We start from the raw sequence: 18,843 nt of genomic DNA on the forward strand, positions 1-18,843 counted from the left end.
CAAAGACAATGGAGAAGACGGAAATGTCAGATAAACCCCACAGGCCCAAGAGCTGCAAGCAGCCACGGAGGATGGCTCGTAAGGCTCGCCGCAAAGACTCCAACAAGGGGTACGATCGCCACCACGCTTATCAAGGACAAGAACATGCCAAAACGGCAAAGGGCAGCAATGGATTCTCGGTTGGCTGCGCTAAAGGTCGTTGACGAGTGTTCAAGGCCTCTCTTTCTTGTCGCGTGTGAGTTTGCGTTTTTGTTCTCGCGCTCGTGGCACACTGGCACGGCAATCGAATTCTTGTTTTCAGACTCTAACCACCGATTCAATGCATGGCGGGACGTGTTCCGATCACGCGAACCTGTTGACTGGGACGTGATTTGTGTGTGTGAGGGATGGATTTGTGCGGTGGTTGGTGGTTGTGGTGTTCATCTTCTTGTTTTTGGGTGGTTTTCGTTTCGTTTGCATAAACACACGCCAATATGGAGTGGGGAAAAACAAAAGAACAAAGACAATGGAGAAGACGGAAATGTCAGATAAACCCCACAGGCCCAAGAGCTGCAAGCAGCCACGGAGGATGGCTCGTAAGGCTCGCCGCAAAGACTCCAACAAGGGGTACGATCGCCACCACGCTTATCAAGGACAAGAACATGCCAAAACGGCAAAGGGCAGCAATGGATTCTCGGTTGGCTGCGCTAAAGGTCGTTGACGAGTGTTCAAGGCCTCTCTTTCTTGTCGCGTGTGAGTTTGCGTTTTTGTTCTCGCGCTCGTGGCACACTGGCACGGCAATCGAATTCTTGTTTTCAGACTCTAACCACTGATTCAATCAATGTATGGGAGCGGTGATTGTGTTTTTGCCATCTTGTCAGAGACCATCACGCGAACCTGTTGGCTGTGCGCGATACCGTGTGTGTGTGTGTGTGTGTGTGAGAGGGATGGATTTGTTGTTTTTGGGTGTGTGAGTGTGTGTGAGAGGGATGGATTGGTTGTTTTTGGGTGTGTGAGTGTGTGTGAGGGGACGTTATTTGTGTGTCATGTGTTCTGCACACCTCCCCCATGAGAAGAGACAACCAGTAGTGGCATTTTCTTTCTCAGACTATTCGCAAACATTAGCTCGATTGCAGATGCAGCGGATTGCGAAATCAATTCTGAGGAATTGGCCGATTTTATCGTGGAGAACCTTCATGAAGACATTGACGTGATTGAATTTGTCACGAGTGACGTCTATGTTGCGATGATGGAGGCGCAGATCGTCTCATCCTCTGAGACCTCTACGACCCACACAGGCCTCCTACGATCACTTGACGCCGCCTCCCTTGGGCCGGCACCACTTGCCGCTGTCGATGCCGGGCTGACTTCAGAGGCCATGACCCCCTCGGAAATAAAAAACAAAAGGAAAAATGATTCGGAAATGAACAGTTTTTCTTGGCTTCACAAGTGTCACGGCAAAACAGAAACATCAAAGCAAGCAGAACACCACACACCACCACCACCACCACCACTACCAAGGTCAATCACCTCCCGTGCCACTCGTTCTCACGCCGGATTCGAATAAGACCAGACACAAAATTCTACAAGCAGGATAGCATCTGACATAAATTTCCCGCGCTTTTTGATGGGCGATTTGTCGACAATAATTTTTCCTTTTGACCTTTTGCTCGTCGACCGCCAGAATTCACATTCATTCATACGAGAGAAGCCTTGCTTCCTGGCTCTACTGTCAGAGTGAAGAGTGAGTGAGGCCGATTTCGGTCGCTCGAGACCGAGATCAAAGCAGCAATAGCATTGAATTCCTCTGGCATTTCCCTCCAAACCTCACGCATGCTGTTCCGCTCACCGTGGCGTGCAATCACGCGAAGCGTTGCGAAGCGGTGTGCGTCGACGGCGTCAAACTTATCAAGCTCGCAAATCCGCTTCACGCGGGGAGCCCTGTGTAACGCCGCGCTTTCCTCCGTATTTCACACGGGCCTGCCTGACGGCGCCGTGAGCGCGGTCGACACGGACGTGGTGACCCGCTTTGGTGAACTGCGTGAAGAGGCCCGTCTGCTCAAGCGCGAAGAGGCCACCAAGTTTGCACACCTTGCGCGTAAGGGCCTGGCCATCTTAGAGTCGGCGCCCGAGCACAGCCGCTTCCATTTTCCCTTGCACCTTTGCTACTTGGACCTGCCATCGCCCGTCGCCAGCATCTTTGACCTGCTGCTGACCAAGGTCTTTCAAAAGTCACACGACACCCGCCTCGGCCCGCAGGCCAGTCAGAACAACCACAGCGGCTTTGCGCTTAGTGGACAATTGGGTGTGGGCAAATCGCACACGCTGCGCCTCGTCTCTACCCTTGCGCCGCTGCTGTTGGACAACGTCTTATCGGTCTATATGGACGCCCAGAACTTCGAGAGCGATAGCACACGACCAAAGCCCTGGCAGCTGCTTCGAGCTGCCATCATGGCTCACAGAATTGATGTCCCAATGCTTTACAACCCGCACAAGATTTTATCTGAGGCCGCAGCAGAGAGCGACAGCATCCGCGATCTGCTGAGTGTGTGTGAGGGCAATATCATGCCACTGTTTGTCCTCGACGAGCTCTCCCACGTGTACCGTGACCATCACACTTGGCACAACCTCTGCGCCATGGTGACCAGCTACTACACGTGCATCTTTGTGGATGACAGCACCTCGCGTCTGGATTCCATGGTCAAGCGCACGGACGACCACCTGCTCAAGAAGTGGTTTGATGGCACGATTCAGGAGAGCCTCAACGACACCAAGCTGCCCATCACGCGGCTGTTTCCCCTATCCGAAGCCCGTCAGTACGAGAAGTATTTTCAGCACCTCTTTCCTCTCCGCAATGTCAACATTAATGGCGTTCACCTCATTACAGGCGGCAAGCTCCGCGATGTGGCTGCCCTGCTGGATAAGGCCGCTGTTGACAACGTGGCCATTCCCACCCTTCCTTCCGTCGGCACGCCAGAACGATATGCGCTACAGGCTTTCGTTGCTGCACAGGGTACAATCAATGCCCTGAACAAGGACGGCCGCTTTGATCCCTTTCGCCTCGCCACCATTAACATTGCTGACGTTTACGGCTTGCTGGATCGCAGCTCCTTCGATTGCAGCGCTGCAGAGGTTGTGGCCGGCATGCTTGAGAACAAACTTCTGGCGCGCGCGCCAAAGGAGGTTGTCGAGAAGGATAATGAACTGATCATTAGCGCCGCACCGCATGAGGCATCCAACCTCACCTTTGGCTCACCAGCACACTACCTCTTCCTGACCCACGTTGTGCCGCACATTTTCATCTCGTACTCCGAGGAGGACTCAGATAAGGCCGCTGAGCTTCAAACGCAGCTGGAGCGGTATCAGCTCCGGGTCAGCACATACAAGGACCCGCGCATCGCGGCGAATATTCAGCGCCTCGGCTGGAAGGGCTGGATGCAGCATGAAGCCAAGGGCGTGGGTCAGGGCACCCAACACTTTTGCATTGTGATGCTAACCAGATCATATTTGGAGAAGCTGCAGGTGCCCACTTCTGGGTGTTCAGAGGAGGTCGATCACTTGAGGAAGACTGCGCAGGATGAATATGCAGGGTTGTCCGAGATTTACGGCAGCGCTTGCCGCAATCGTTTGCTGTTGCTTGCTTCTGACAGCTACGAGGATCTAAAAGCTGATTACAGTCTAATGACGTCGCCCGCTGCCCAGTGGTTCTGCAATATAGGTCCCGACAACAAGGCTGACAACCTCATTTTTACCAACAGTGAGCTAGGCTCGCTGATGGCCACCATCTTTTCACTCACAACCGCAGCCAAACCCCAATCATCATGATGTGATTTACAAGTTATTTGGCACACTCTATCGACTGTTTGCTGAGGGGCAAAGAGGTTTTAAGGGAGCATTCAACATGTTGAGACAAAGACAGCACACCCACACGCGACAAGAAGCGTCCAACAAGAAAGAGAGGTCTTGAACACTCGTCAACGACCGTTGTCACCGCCAACCGAGAACCCATTGCTGCCCTTTGCTGTTTTGGCATGGCGATCGTATTGGGATGAGTGTACAATGAGTTGTGAATTTCTGCTCGACTTAATGCTGCAATCATCACAGTAGATGTCGTGCGCTTATCAGCTCCTCCCTGAGCTAATGCCGCATAAATCCAATATCACGTCGCCATTACTCGCACACATACCTCGTATTGATTGATCAGTTCGGGCCCACCTATCGAAGAAAAAAGCTTAATAGTTGTTGTGTTACTGCAGAGGTTCGAGGTAGTTCATGTCGTATAAAACCAACTACGCGTCGTCATCAATTGCACATATGCCTACGTTGAGTTTTGCTTTTATTGGATCATTGACCTTTTTTTCTCCTTGGCTGGTAAGTGTTCCTTGCCCGCGCGCGTGTTCCTCTCTCTCTCTCTCTCTCTCTCTCTCTGTATCGGTTACTATGTTGCGCAGTGGAACGGCAGCGCCCTGTCGGGATCTGGACATGCCTCGGCCGTGGGGGAGGGACAGGGATGGCAGCTGCAAACCTCAACACGGTGCAACCATGACAAGATGGATGCTCACGTTGAATGTGTGATGGATGGGCCTTTGTAGTGAGTGTTGAGGGTTTGCGCTCTATTGACCGACGGCAATGCGGATCCGCAAGAGCGCCGATGTGATCATCGCCGGGGCCGGTATCATGGGCCTGCACACGGCCTTTCAGGTTAGCGAGGGGCCTTTGTTTTGTCTTGTTCGGTGGCTTGCTACTCCCTCCCTGCCTTGTGAGCCTGGACAATCCCCATTAAACGCCCGTGGGCCTCTTTGTTTTGATCTACTCGTGGGTAGCTCAAGCGCCGGGCTCCGGAGCTTGGCGTGCGCGTGCTGGAGCGGGCCCGTGCGGTGGGCCAAGGCTCCACGGGCTTTTCCAGCGCAGTGTTGCGCTGCCGTTATACTCTGCCCAGTATGGTGGATGTTGCTGCGGAGGGCCTCAAGATTCACAACAACTGGAGTGACTACCTGGAGCTGCCCCGGCCCCTGGCCAGTTTCACCCAGGTTTGTAGACGACAATCTGGCAAGGCACCCGCTCTCGTTCCTCCTTAGTTTGTATGCCAATTGTCTGTTGCATGCTGGGTGCTTGGGCTCATCTCAACCACGACTGCTTGCCCTCGGTCGGCAGCATCCGATCCTATGGGTGATGCCTGAGACGACTTATCAGCAGGATGTCCAGCGCCTCGCACGCCATGGCCTCAACACCACGGTTTACTACAGCGCGGATGAGGTGGGGGAGCGCTTCCCCGCCCTTGATTTCTCGCAGGACGAGCGAACCGGCGTGGTTCAGTACTTTGTGGAAGAGGATGGAGGCTACTTTGATCCCACGGCCGCGCTCACAGATCTCCTGACCGCCTGTCGCAACATTGGCGTGGAGGTCATGTTCAACACGGAGATTGAGCGCGTGCATGTGATGGACGACTCGACCATCGAGCTCGTCAAGCTCAGCACTGGAGATTCGGTGCCGTGCGGGGCCTTGGTCAACTGTACGGGTCCGTGGCACGACAAACTGAATGACATTGTGGGCTGGGATAACGACTGGGACATTCAACCTGCCCGCATCCAGGTCGTCCACAAGCCTCTAGTCAAGCAGGACCCAGCAGCTGAGGATATTCCCGCCGTTTGCGATGCCGTCAACGGCGTGTATTTTCGCCCTCATCTGCAGGGCGACCACATTATCATCTCCACGGTGCGCCCCCAGGATGAGGAGGAGCGTGTGGAGGAGCCCGATGACTTTAACACGGCGGCCGACCCCGAGGTGCGCCAGCGCTACCTCAGCAGCCTGCACGCTCGCATTCCCGGGTTGACACCTCGCGGCACGGTGGCGGGCTATTCGGCACTCTACACGGTCAATTACGCCGACAGCCACCCCGTGGTCGGTCGGGTCCACCCTTTCACCAATTACCTTGTGGCCAACGGTTTTACCGGACACGGCTTTAAGTTGAGCCCTGTCGTGGGCGCTGCCCTGGCCCAGGCCATTACCGGTTCCACCACTCGCCACTTTGACACGCGCACCGACTGGGCATTCCTGAGTCCCAACCGCAACCCGATTACTGCACATCGCCAGGGCGTCCTGTCGTGACAGCCCCGCTGCCTTGGATTTAAATCTTTTTTTTTGGACACCAAGAAGAGCCATGCGGTCTGCGTCAATTGATAGAATAATATGATTATGTGAAGCAAAACTGAGGGGCACCCAATATGTCTGTACTTGAAGGCAACAAGGAGTGTCCGCAGACGCCAAGGCACAGGGCAAAACGGAAGGCATACACGGCAGCGGACATGAAGCGCAAAGTCAAGACGGGGTCGATAGGGCGTGTCGCGCAGCGTGCACGGCCTGTTGTACGGCTTGAGACCAAGTAGGTGCGTCGAGGGGACTGTCGGTGTTTGAGCGTGCCTCCTGATGGAGCAGATTGTCCATGAGGTGGGTTAAAAAGTGAGCCGAGCCATGTTCTTGGCCGCCAATGTGTAGCGCGCGGTGTTCCGCCGGTACATTATCCTCTCGAGCTGCCACGGAAACAAACGGCAAGCCTTGATCCCCAAAGCGGCCCATGGGTCCGTCATTGCTGTGTGGACTGTCACCCAGGGCCACGGCACGGTCAAGGGCGATCGGTATGTCCTTGAAGTAGGCGTCGGGCAAGTGGTCCACGATGGTGGCCGCATCGGTGCGCCGAAACCAGTCAATGACCACGGCCTTGTCCAGGCCACGACGATAGATCCAAACGCTGTTGGGGGCGAAGGATTGTTCCAGACCATGCTCTGCAAGAAAGGGCTCAAGTTCGGCAAAATATCTCGGAGCGATGGATTCATGAAAGCCCATGGTGACGACATTGGTCACCTCACGAAGCAGCGCTGGGTCCTGTGTCAGGTCGGATTGTTGGTTGGTTGCTTCGGTACTTCCGGCGGCACCTTCACCCTGGCATCGGCGGAGGGCCACAAGGGGCTGGGCCGCGGAAATGTAACGTTCGTTGGTAGCGTGCATAATGCCACCGGGCGTTGTGAGCAAGTCGGTCGTGACGCGAGCGGCGATCTGAGCAGCATCGTGCTGGCAATCGGCCAGGAAGCGGCGGATGGGTTCGTGGTACTTGTCTGACAGCCGCTCGATCAGCTCGGGGTGATGGCAAAACTCTTGAAACTGGGCAATGTGAAGCTTGGCGAGCTGAGGCAGAAGGGCCTGGTGATCCTCGAGCGTGATGCTGGTGGTCGGCTGCAAGGCAGTGGCACGATAACTGGACATGGCTACGGGAGCCCCGGCGGCGTCGCTCGTAAAGAGGAGCGCCCCTGAACCCATGGCCAGCCAGACTTGTCGACGCCGCCGCGCCTCGAGTGGAATATGTTGCCAAAACTAGCACCCAAGGGTTGGTCAAGGCATGCGCTCGATGGTGCTGGGGTCGACATCAGCAGAGACTGACCTGTGTGACGCTGCGAAGGTTAGCGGTGGTAATAATCACGAGGCGGCCTCCCAGCTCGAGCCACTGGCAAATGGGGCCCCAGCATGGACTCTCGTCCAGGCCCGGGTAGAGCCCGGAAGGCGGTCGCTCCACCACTGTCCCATCCATATCTGCAAAAATGGTGTATGGAAAGCGGAACCTCGGCTGTGACTCGCCATGCGCGTGTTGCGGCGCCGACACGACCTCCGCCGACCCGTCTTCCGGTGGCGCCATCTTGTCGCGTGTGTGTGTGTGCGTGTTGAAAGGCTGTCTTTGGTCAGTACTGCCTCTTCGTCCCAGCCCCAAGGCCCCCACACAACCCAAGCAGCCGCAAATACTCCACCGCCACCACCACCACCACCCTCTCTCGACGTCTTCACCAGTCCAACAGCCAGCTCCCTCCCCCCACACACACACCACGGCAAAAATCAAGAGAGTTGAATTGGTTGATAAGTCCACACACACACACACGCCTCTCTCTCTCTCTCTTTCTGACAATCGATCATCACTCACACACATCAGAGACGTTGGCGTTGATTTGTTTGTGTTTTACACACACACACACACACACACACACACACACACACACACACACACACACACACACACACACACACACACACACACACACACACACACACACACACACACACACACACACACACACACACACACACACACACACACACACACACACACACACACACACACACAGGTGCACACTGGCGGGGGCTGGTTTGGGTTTGTCTTTGCGCCTTGTGGTGGCTGCGATAGGGACTGGGCATGGATGGCTGACAGTTGGTGGTGCTGGCTTTAGGTGACCTTGACGTCAAGGAACACGATGGTGTCAAACAGGAGCTGCCTCCGCGTGGTGGCGCTGATTCTTGGCCTGGCAATGGCAGTGGTGGCGCAGCAGGTGTGTCCGTTCCCTGCCTGAATATCCATCCCGCGCCTGACTCACATTCATGCTTCACACGTCAATCGCTTGCCCTCTTCCATCGTCAGACGGCTCGCCTCGACAATGGCTACGATCCCAACCCCAACCCGCAGGTGGGCACTAGGCATCCCCGATCTCCCGACATCTGCCCGGCTTGCGCGGGTCCTCACCTCGCTCGCGTGGCCAGGCGGTGGTGTTGGATGCACGCAAGCAGGCGCGCTTTACCGTGCTGACCTCGGCCGTGATCCGTATGGAATTCAGCCGTGCTGGCCAGTTTGTGGACGTGCCCTCGTACAGCTTTGTCAACAGGTACAAGCGTGTCATGCTGTCACTGCCCGCCCGAACCGCTAGCGCCCTCAAGACACGGCGCATCGCCCCCCTATAGAAACTTGCCCCGGCCCTCCTTTACTGCCAATGTATCTACGGATATCGTGACCATTGAAACAGCCGATCTCCTCGTCACCTACAAGCCATCATCGCAGGTCTTGCTTCCCTCCAACTGGATGCATCGGTGCACACCTCGAGCCAGTTCTTGCGAGAAGATACTGATCACGACTTTCTTGCCATTTCTTTCCCTTTGGGGTCTCAGGCCAGGAGCAACGACTGTGGCACCGTCTATCCTGGGCACGATGCTGTATGTCTCTCTGACACCGCCAACTAACCACTCTTGCCCGCTGTTTTTGATGGCATCCTCCTGCTCTTGTCCCCCTGCACGCTCGGTGTGGACACCCGCCCTTCACACGCCGTGCCAAATGCATGTCCATCCCAGAACTGCGGCGACATTTGTGGCAACCATCGAACAGCTACTCAACCGTATAACATTTCCTCACAAGATGCCTGCTGTGCTGCCTGTAACCTCGATCCCACTTGCAATGTTTGGGTCTGGACCGGCGCCGACTGCTACACACTGCGTGATGTGAGCATCGCCCGCTGCCTATTGCTTGCCCATTCCCATGACACATAAGCCAACACCCACTTCTCTCTCACTCACTGCCATATTTCTCGCTCCTCCTTGGCGCTGGCCGTAGGCATTGGCGCCCGTCGCTCGGAGTGACCGGACAGTCGGCGGCACCTTCTCTGGTGGATTCACAGATGAGACGTTGAGCATTCGCGTTAAATCAACTGGCGTGTCCTGGGTGCCATCGATGCTCCCCACTGGCAACCTGCTTGGCACAAGTGAGCTGGCGCGTTGCATTCCCCCATCTCGGTATTGCTTGCTTGCTGCGCATTGGACGCTTCATGCCAACAACATTGCTCTTGCTCCCTGCAGTCTACTCGCTCGACGGAGTTACGGGCGCAACCAACATCAACTGCAGCTCCAGTGGCCAAGCTACATCCAATGGCGACTGCACCCTTGCCCCCATCTCTCGCGATGGCTGGGCCCTCTATGATGACTCGGGCAACTGGGTCATCAACGCCTCCACCGCCTGGCTACACTCGCCCCCACCCAATCACCAAGACCTGTACTTCTTTGGTCACGGGTTTGTTGATGATGCCACCCACCCCACTGCCTTTGCGCCGCCATCCACCCGCGCATCTGGGGTCAATGAACAACGGGGTACACTCACCACAATCAACACGAATGATGTGCGTCCTTAGCCGCGATTATCGTCGTGCCGTCAAAGATTTTACCAAGGTGGCCGGGGGCGTGCCCAGCTTCCCACGCTTCGTCTTGGGCGTCTGGTGGTCACGCTACTGGCCATACACCGCTGAAGATTTGATGGAGATTGCTGAAGGCTACAAGTCCCGAAGCATCCCATTGGATATCCTGGTGTCTGGTCTGTCGGTTGACCTGATGCCCACGCCATCGCGCCTGGTTTTAAATAGCCAAGATTGCGCTCATCTTCACGCGTGCACCTAGACATGGCCTGGCACTTTCACAACGAATCCAAAATCGATTGGGGTGGCTATCAATGGTCCCCATCGCTGTTTCCAGAGCCGGATAACTTTCTGGCCAGCCTCAACGCAAACAACCTGCATACCGTGCTTAACCTGCACCTGAATGCCGTCCAAGCCGGCGTAGCTCCCAGGTCTGCTGTCGCCCGCAAGGTTGCAAGCGTGTTTGGTAGCCGTGCTGTTTGTCATGCCGCATCTTGCTCATTCGTTGTGCTTGCCCCGGGGGCCGACTGGAGCAGCTACCATGCCTTTGCCGAGGCCCTTGGCATTGATCCGAGCCTGGGCTTTGATATCCCATCGGCCAATTTGTCCTACCCCTACAACCAGAGGTAGGCTTGAGAAAGACTCAAAACGCTCTGCTTGCGCCTTGAACTGTCATCTTATCTCACGTGCTGTGCTACTGCCATGTCAAGTGTGGCCGATCTGTTGAAGCAAGATCCCACTTTTGCTCGAGCTTACCTAGACATTGCGCTCGACGATGTCGGTCAGTGATAGGGGGATGATAAACGTGGGCGAAAACGTCATACAAGGCTCGGCGTGGCTGATCAGGTGCCCCGTTTTCGCTACATGCACCTGATATATGCTAGGCATGGGCTGGTGGTGGCTTGATGATGTGCCCTCTTGGACCGCTCGCTTACTATACGAGCACTCGGTCGGCCGCGTTCAAGGGGTCAGTCCAGCGCCCCAGGGAGAATATTGACCACACAGACAACAGCACACGCACTTTGAACCCACCCTCTCACGTGTATTCTCGTGTGGCATCTCATACAGACAGCCAAGGGCTTGGCTTTCTCACGTTGGGGCGGCTTGGGCTCCCACCGCTACCCGATCGGCTTTAGCGGCGATGTCTACATTGCATGGTCCTCCTTGGCCTTTCAGACAGCCTTCACGGTTGCTTGTATGTACAGCCAGGGCTGGTTGACAGCTTGGTTTCTTGCATCCGTCCGCCATGGTGCTCACTCACTGCACGTTGCTCCGCACGCCACATAGCCTCGAACGTCCTCTTTTGGTGGTCCCATGGTACGGGATTGCCACATCTCACTGATACACAAACACAACGCTGAACACCGCTTAGATATCGGGGACTCACCATACGCCCCATCCCATCGTGCCACCCTGTAGACATTGGCGGGCATCGCTCTCACCACGATGAACAAGCTTATGATGGCGAGCTGTATCTGCGGTCCGTGCAGTTGGGCGCGCTAATGCCTTTGGGCTTTGTGCATCTACTCAGAGAGTGCCCCCTTTCACTTTGCTTTATGCCTGCTGCATTGCATGCGGACATGCAGCTGGCTGCAATGGGGCTCTTACGCACCAATCTTGCGAACACATCCTCAGCCGGATCCACGCGTGGAGCGTCGTCCATGGGGCTGGCCCATTCCATTGAACGACTACATGGCCGATGCCATGCGACTGCGCGCCCGCCACGTGCCCCTGCTGTACACTGCCCTGCAAGACTTTACATACACTGGCGGTCGGTGATCTCGTGCATGTTTATTTTCGGAGCTCTACATGGACGCCTTCTGACCGCGCTCCGCCCACTGACCCGTGGGCCTCCGGCTGTGCAACACAGTGTCACCCCTGCACGGTGTTTACTTTGATTATCCGGAGGAAGATGGGGCCTATCTCTTCAACGACACCTTTGTCTTCTGTGATCACTTGTTTGTCGCCCCGGTGACGGCACCCGTGGTAGGCCCCGCCATTCGTGCCGGCGTTACCCACAACACAATGCCTGGCCTGGCAGGGAGCGACTTGATAATGTTGAATCAACATGCGATACTGGCAGGAGAATGCGACACAACTGGCCTCGCGATCTTTTTGGCTACCACCGGGCACATGGATTGACCTGGTGAATCAGACGATTGTACAGGGTGGCCGTGTTCGGAACACGGTGCGTCACCTTGGCCTCCCACAACTCGATGATGCCTCAGTGCATGCTCATGCGCTTTTGCTTTTGCTCTTGCTTTTCCTCTATGTTCCGTGGGATGACGAATGGACATGGGGCGCCTTTTGGTTGCGATGGTCCGGTGTTAGAAATACACCATGTTTGAGACGCCGGCGTTTGTGCGCGCTGGGTCTGTCCTACCAATGGGACCCACGGTCACACCCGGTACGGACGGGAATGAAAAGACTTTCCGGCTTGCGATGGATGCGAGGGCGGGAATTTATACTAGAGGCATGAATCAGCCGGTCAGCTCATGCAGTCGATGCTCCGATGTAGAGAATGCCTGGGGCTATGCCCTGGACCCCCCCGCTTCGTTGCACTGGCACATCTATGCCTATAATTCAACGCGAGGTGCGCATAGAGATGTGGATTAGGCTGGTGGACCTTCTCCTGCATCGTCGCTGGACCTTTGAACTCACGCGGCGTAACTGTGCATGTGTGCTTTGTAGGCCAGGGTCGCGTGATTGACGAAAAGCAGGGGGGCTTGAACATGACCTATTCACGCTCAGGCAACACGTTTACAGTGCGTGCAATGCTTGGTTTTCTGCACCCTGTGCCCACGCTGCAAGGCCGGTCTGCCTCACACTGGTCACGCGCCAGCTGGAGGTTACGCAGAGCACCGCCGCCACCTGGGAGCACGTGTTTACTTTTCCACAGGCGATGCCCATCGGTACGACCGTGTCAGTGATCGGAGCTCTCAACGCGAAGCAGCTCATGGCGACTTTTGATGTGGTGGACAGCGCATGCATCCAGCAATGTGCAAATCCAAGAGTATGATGCTGCGGCATTGACGGCGCGCGCGGTTATCATCTGCTCGTCCTATGCCTGCAATGCCACGGTGGCTTTCAACGCGACTCAAGACTTTGAGCTGCTTGCCTCGACGCCGTTTGTTTGTGCGTGTCGTCACAACATGCTGTGCTGTCGATGGCGGCGAACGCTCGACTCTGACCGCCTTGCTCTCACTTCTTCCTGCGATATGGCCTTGATACAGCGCTGCGCAAACGCGCACACGTCATCAAGCAGACGGTCGATTATCAGGAGACGCAGCCAGCCCAGGTACAAGCACACGTGCCCTTTTCTCGGCAATGCTCCGCCTACACTTGACGTAGGCGCCCCGTGCTCTCCACAGGAAGCGACGCAGCTGTATGCCCTGGTCAACAGCATTGCCCGCATCAATGCGCGCCCCACCTCGGAAGTGGTGACACAGGAACTGCAGGTACGAGGCGTTCGCGGCACGCTGATAATAAAGGGGTTTAAGGCAAAGAACCGGGGGAAACATATATTTTGCTCACATTGTAGATTGGCCCTACACATAGATGTTCCGTCAACGCATTGGAGACGCGCTGTACCTCTTGAATGCTTCGTCCAAGCTCACATCAGAGCTGAAAGCGCAACTAGTTGCGTGGCTGGCGCCATAGGCCAGGCACCGAAAAGAGGTTGGCAAGATGTGCTTCTGCAAATTTACAGTCTTGCACGAGGTTGTAAGTTCAGGGGATGCTGCCGAGCACAATGGTTGGCCAGCTCGTTTTGACAGTGCCGATTTTTGTCAATTAATTGTCCATGTCTGCGCGGCGCTGAGCAGCATATCCTGAGACCATAAGGGGATGCCGAGTTCTTTTGCGGTTGTTCGATCCTCGGGCGTGTTGTAACCCCAATCGACCAGAACGCACTCGACGTTGGGCAAGGCCGCCCTGTGGCACCAGTTGGCCCAACATGAGATGCCGTTGCTGAGTGTGAGCAATGACAAGATCTCGAACTGCCACACTGGAGTGACGTGCACGCGTGTACACACCTCACATCCTGCAGGGTGGCCAGACGATCCTCAATAAACAGAACGTTGTTGGTTGCATGGCGTTTCATAAGCTGGGCCAAGACCTGCGCCTGGGCACATTTAAAAGGGGTTGAACCAGCGATCCAATGTTGCGGCGTGAACAGCGATGGTGTACACATTATGTACGGGAATATGTGTGAGGGTGCCTCTGTGCCTGTCTCTCTGTCTGTGTGCGTGCGTGTGTTTGTGTGTGTGTCATTTTGTTAATTTGGGCTAGAAGCTCCAAACCTTGGGAGGAGAGCCGAGGCCATAAACGTTGTCGGCAGCAATCGGCACGTTGAAGTCTTGCAAAAGTTCCAAAGCAAACTCAGCAGCCTTGGTAGTAATGACATAAACTTGCTGTCAACAAAACAAGGAAGTGGAGTGGGGAGGCTGAGCAATGGCTAGTGCTGACACCTGTGCACCAAGGCAATAGAGAGAGGGAGAGAGAGAGAGAGAGAGAGAGAGAGAGAGAGAGAGAGAGAGAGAGAGAGAGAGAGCAAATGCTCGCACCTCCTGAGTTGGCGCTGCTTGGGTGCGTTCTAAGACGCAACGCATAGCCGAGGCTGCCTGAGGAACAAGCCAAGTGGTGAGCTTGAGTGGGAGCACTGCCGTGGACGTGGACGGCCCAGACCTTGTCGTAGGATTTGTGCAAGTCCAGCCAATGACGTCGGCTCTGGTCGAGCAGGCGAAGACGCTCGTTGTGAAAGGCAGCCTTGACTTGATCGACCGTGACGGCCCGGCGCGTCAAAAGGTCAGCTATTCGAGCCAAAAAAAAAAAAAAAAAAAAAAAAAAAAAAAAAATGAGCTGGCGCAGGCGCTATCCAGTCCTGGTTGATTGGCAGTTGGTGTGGGCACCATGCACAAGCGTAGCAGTGCTGCGGCGTGGAGAGCAAAAGGAGGCAAGCTACCTTTGATGCGGGGGTGGAAGTCGGTCAACAAGGTGTCGATGGGCACGCCATCGTGCAAGGCTAGGGTCATCAACACGGCTTCCCAGCCCGTCTCCAAGATGGGTCGAACCTGTGGGGCGAGGGAGCGGGACGCGGTTCGACATGAATGAACCAGCGGTTGATGTGCACAGTGTGGTCAGTCTTCCAAACTGGCCAGGGTTGGAAACGCTGACCTGCTCAAAGGCGGCGATAATGCGGTCTCCCGCAGCCCCTTGGACGCTGGCATCGGGGAGCTGGAACAACTGCAGGAGCGGAAGGCGTGAGAGCGTGAGAGCACGAGAGCACGAGAGCACGAGAGCACGAGAGCACGAGAGCACGAGCACGGAGGGCGGCTGGTGCTCAGGCTGACAGCGACAACATCCAACCTGCTGAGCCGCCAAGAGTCCAGTGGCCCCCGTCTCTCGGGCCGAGTCGCAAATTACACCATCGAAATCAAAGCACCAGAGACGAGGGGGCTCATCCCGATGCTGGGACGCAGCGGCTGGTGCCTGGGGCTCGGATGCTTGGGCCATGTTGTCCCAGCGCAAAGGTGGGCGGGATGCACGTGCTAATAATGACCCTTGGGTGACAGCAGTCCACGAACCGAGAACGCGACGGAAGCGATTTCCCCCCTCCTACAAGTTCACAGGACGCTTGATGCCGTCGTCCAGGTTGATGGCAGAAAGGGGCAAAAGCAGAGAAACGCCATCAGTCATCACCCGGCGACCCATCATCACCCTTTGCATCTGTTGTTGTACTTTTTGACTCGAACAATCGACGCAGCCCGCGAAAAGGGGGCTGTGGCTCGACCCCAAACGCTCACACATCCGACCATCGCATCAGTCATGGCTTCCCCCTTCCGGTCGCTGCGTGATGGCCGCGATTGCGATGGCACTAACCCCGACCTGATCCCCTTTGGATCGCTCTGCCGCCGGAGTTGGCTCACACCTCTTTGCAGGAGACTTTCAGGGAATGCAACCGCGTAATGTCAGACGACGACAACTCCACAATCTTCTTCATAAACACGCGTTCATGTGCCATTGAAAACTACATAAACTCTACATTTATCTACGATGAGTCTGTGTTGTCCGCAGTTTGATCAGCACTTCTTGCTCATGTTGAAGAGAACAAAAAAAGAGAGAGAGACACGTTCTGCGTTCTTCGCGCCTCCTGCTAGACGTGATGGCTGCGCTGGATGATGGCTTTGGGGATCGTTTGGGAGCCCTCGTCGACGCTGTTACGCCTCTGCGCTGGTGTGCTCGCGTCTTGGTGTGGACAGTTTTGCGTGTGACTGAGCTTCATGACGCGTTGGCGATAGCAATCACCATCGATCCCGAGTGGAAAGTTGACCATGCACAGCCGTCAGATGTTGGAATTCCTCCAGCCATGATTGCTTGACGCGGAGGAATCGGAATCCTTTTGTGACTCTGCACGGAGGAACCAAGGAGTAGGAGTCATCTCACCTCGCCAAAAGAAGGTTTAATCATGTCTAAGTCAATTCATTCACGTAACAAAAGCAAGCACACAGATTCTGAACTAAGCGAAAGAGGAAGGCTGTGACACCAGCACGGCAGGGATCGCCGCGCCCATATCACAATAGCAGGGAAATAAATCTAACATGGATGGAAATACCAAGCAAAGGACGGGCAGCAGCAGGGCTATGGCAAATAGTTGCCATAGCGTGGTCGCAGACCGCAAGCCAAAAGGGAAAAAAAGGAAAACAGGCAAAGAAAAGGCAAGGCAAAGAGGTAAACGCAGCGAAGCAAGCATGCTCTCACGGAGCGCACCATGATCCTCGCCAGTGAGCGCCTCGGGTTGCTCACTCAACGCACACGCATGCGCACAAACCACTAAACGCAAATAATTTGGAGCAACTCAAAAAAAAAAAAAAAAGGCGGTTGCTTAAGCCAAGGCACAAATGTGGCGAGTCTGCACAGCAGAGCGCCGCCCATTCAACCCATGGCAAGTCAACATGATAACTATGGCCATCAAACTGAAGAAGGAAGACAAAGGTGTTTAATACAAAGGCGCTTGAGGCATGATTCATGGCCAAAGAGGCTAAGAAAAACGCCACGAGCCATGTGGTCATATGGAGCGAGATCTGCTGCTTAGGCCAAGGTGAGGCGTTGTTGATTGTAAGCGGCAAGAGTGGAGATCAGAGTATTCAAGGCATCGTAGGTCTGCGTGTTGATCTTGCCCGACTGCTGCTGCTGTTGTTGCCCAGTGTTGATGAGGAAAGTGCTGTCCAAGCTGTTGTTGGAAGCAGAGGGGCGACTGCCAGAGGTGGGGAAGGGCAGGGGGGAAGCGGACGCTGCCGAGCCAAGGTTGGGAGTCAGGCTACTGATGAGCTCCTGTAGCGTCTGGGCAGTGCTGTTGCTGTCGTCGGCCCTGGAAAGGTCTTCATTGGGATTGGCGTCGAAGCGAACAATGCTGCTACCATTTTTTGGCTCCATGGTGCAATTCATCGCGGCCGGTCGGGTGGGCAATTGCTGTTGTCCAGAGACTGCGGTTGCCGCATTGGACGACGCTTGGGAGGCTGCACCTTCTGAGAGGCTGAGATCGGGTGATTCGCCGGCCATGTTGAGCCAACAGGCGCGTGAAGCAGCGTTCCAGGGGTCAAGGCCCTCATCCGAGCCCGATCCTGTGTTGAACAGCTCCGCCAGGTCATCGGGGATGCCGGTACTGGTGTTGGCCGGGAGTTGCTGGGCAATCTCCTGGATGACGGCGTCCAGATCGTCCGAAACCACGGCGTCGGTATCAATGGATGAGGTAGGTGGGAGTGTAGACGGAGGGTTGAGGTTGGGTAACAGCAGTGTGGAAGGTACCGAGGCCATTGGGCGCTGCGTTTGCAGCTGAGCCAGGGGCTGCTCTGAAGGGCCACGGCGTTGCTGCAGCAGCTGCTGCTGTTGCTGCTGCTGTTGTTGTTGTTGTTGCGGTAGTTGTTGGTACTGTTGAGGGAGGAGGTGCGGCGGCAATTGGACTTGGGGCAAGGGCGAGGCAGAGGAGCCGGCATTGAGAATCGAGGCAAGGTTGAAATTGGGCTTGGCGCCGTGCTCCATGCTAGCCACATAGCCGCGAAGGGTATTGAGCGCGGACAGGGTATTGTTGGGGTGGCCAGCGCGTTGCAAAGCAGCAACTCGGGCGGGGGACCAGAGCTCGTGGCTCGCAGAAGCCGCCTTGCGCGCGCGCTGGTGCTGACGAGCGCATTGCTTGCAGTGTTCGAGGCTGGCGGGAAGTTCGGCCTCGGGCACTTTGTGGTAACGGCGGAGATGCTGGCGCATGTGATCGGCACGGTAGCAGGATTTGGTGCACCCGGCCATGAAGCAGCTGTAGGGGTGCGCATCAGCGGGCCAATGGATGCGTTCGTGACGACGAAGCTGAGAGTGGGTGCGGAAGCTGGAGTGACACTCGCTGCACACAAGGTTGGTGTCCTTGCCCATCGCGTCGGTGGTGCTTGCACGGCAATCAAGAGGCTGAAAGGGTATCGTGTCTCGCCAATGCCTGCGGCAAGAGCAAGATCTTGATGGCCCTGCGCGCGGCGTACTCGTGCAGTCTGAAGCACTAGTCAAGCATGGGAACAGTGGTGGAAGAATCTTAACGTGGGGGCACCATCCAAGATTCAAGGGCAGCCAGCCAGCACGGAAGAAAGAGTAAGGGGAGAGAGAGAGAGGGAGACGAATGGATCGAAAACAGGGTTGAGAGGTCGAGGAAAAAAATGCCAGTGCCACGGAAACGCTGACCCCACAACCACATCGCCAACAACAACAACAACAACCACGCCATGCATCATCAGTCATCGGCGTCTTTTTTTTTTTTTTTTTTTTTGGGGGGGGGGGGGGGGGGGGGGAAAAAAAAGCCCCCCCCCAAAAAGCCGGGCCTTAAACCCCCAAAAGC

The 18,843-nt window shown here is 55.8% G+C and overlaps 6 protein-coding genes across 6 annotated transcripts; 3 read left to right on the plus strand and 3 right to left on the minus strand.

Moving 5' to 3' along the window:
- Positions 1-1,812: 1,812 nt before the first annotated feature.
- On the plus strand, positions 1,813-3,804 carry MONBRDRAFT_26890 (uncharacterized protein; the record flags this gene model as incomplete). The annotated part of the gene is made up of 1 exon (XM_001747249.1): positions 1,813-3,804. The coding sequence occupies one exon, from the start codon at positions 1,813-1,815 to the stop codon at positions 3,802-3,804; it is 1,992 nt and encodes a 663-aa protein (XP_001747301.1).
- Positions 3,805-4,576: 772 nt separating this feature from the next.
- MONBRDRAFT_33123 (uncharacterized protein) lies at positions 4,577-6,780 on the plus strand. Its single transcript, XM_001747250.1, has 3 exons — positions 4,577-4,680; positions 4,803-5,009; positions 5,134-6,780. Exons 1-3 carry the CDS (start codon positions 4,609-4,611, stop codon positions 6,085-6,087), a joined length of 1,233 nt encoding a protein of 410 aa, XP_001747302.1. The 5' UTR covers positions 4,577-4,608; the 3' UTR covers positions 6,088-6,780.
- A 172-nt stretch (positions 6,781-6,952) lies between these two features.
- MONBRDRAFT_37756 (uncharacterized protein) lies at positions 6,953-7,723 on the minus strand (the record flags this gene model as incomplete). Its single annotated transcript, XM_001747348.1, has 2 exons — positions 7,415-7,723; positions 6,953-7,347 (listed from the first exon to the last, which is right to left on the minus strand). Coding segments are annotated over exons 1-2 (645 nt in total), but the record flags the coding sequence as incomplete, so codon positions are not given.
- Positions 7,724-8,273: 550 nt separating this feature from the next.
- Positions 8,274-13,628, plus strand: MONBRDRAFT_26892 (uncharacterized protein; the record flags this gene model as incomplete). The annotated part of the gene is made up of 26 exons (XM_001747251.1): positions 8,274-8,348; positions 8,438-8,482; positions 8,557-8,678; positions 8,755-8,851; positions 8,959-9,003; positions 9,139-9,285; positions 9,398-9,545; positions 9,640-9,850; positions 9,969-10,147; positions 10,231-10,399; positions 10,505-10,594; positions 10,679-10,749; positions 10,853-10,935; positions 11,037-11,163; positions 11,388-11,448; positions 11,555-11,739; positions 11,839-11,954; positions 12,052-12,156; positions 12,300-12,375; positions 12,487-12,561; positions 12,660-12,733; positions 12,811-12,880; positions 12,951-13,103; positions 13,202-13,266; positions 13,340-13,426; positions 13,527-13,628. The coding sequence occupies 26 exons, from the start codon at positions 8,274-8,276 to the stop codon at positions 13,626-13,628; spliced, it is 2,778 nt and encodes a 925-aa protein (XP_001747303.1).
- Positions 13,629-14,254: 626 nt separating this feature from the next.
- MONBRDRAFT_26893 (uncharacterized protein) lies at positions 14,255-15,482 on the minus strand (the record flags this gene model as incomplete). The annotated part of the gene is made up of 6 exons (XM_001747349.1): positions 14,255-14,380; positions 14,438-14,590; positions 14,655-14,779; positions 14,932-15,040; positions 15,144-15,203; positions 15,336-15,482. 6 exons carry the CDS (start codon positions 15,480-15,482, stop codon positions 14,255-14,257), a joined length of 720 nt encoding a protein of 239 aa, XP_001747401.1.
- Positions 15,483-17,057: 1,575 nt separating this feature from the next.
- Positions 17,058-18,389, minus strand: MONBRDRAFT_26894 (uncharacterized protein; the record flags this gene model as incomplete). The annotated part of the gene is made up of 1 exon (XM_001747350.1): positions 17,058-18,389. One exon carries the CDS (start codon positions 18,387-18,389, stop codon positions 17,058-17,060), a length of 1,332 nt encoding a protein of 443 aa, XP_001747402.1.
- Positions 18,390-18,843: the final 454 nt, after the last annotated feature.

Source organism: Monosiga brevicollis, genomic scaffold (genome assembly GCF_000002865.3).
Source record: "Monosiga brevicollis MX1 MONBRscaffold_16 genomic scaffold, whole genome shotgun sequence".
Taxonomy (NCBI): Eukaryota; class Choanoflagellata; order Craspedida; family Salpingoecidae; genus Monosiga; species Monosiga brevicollis.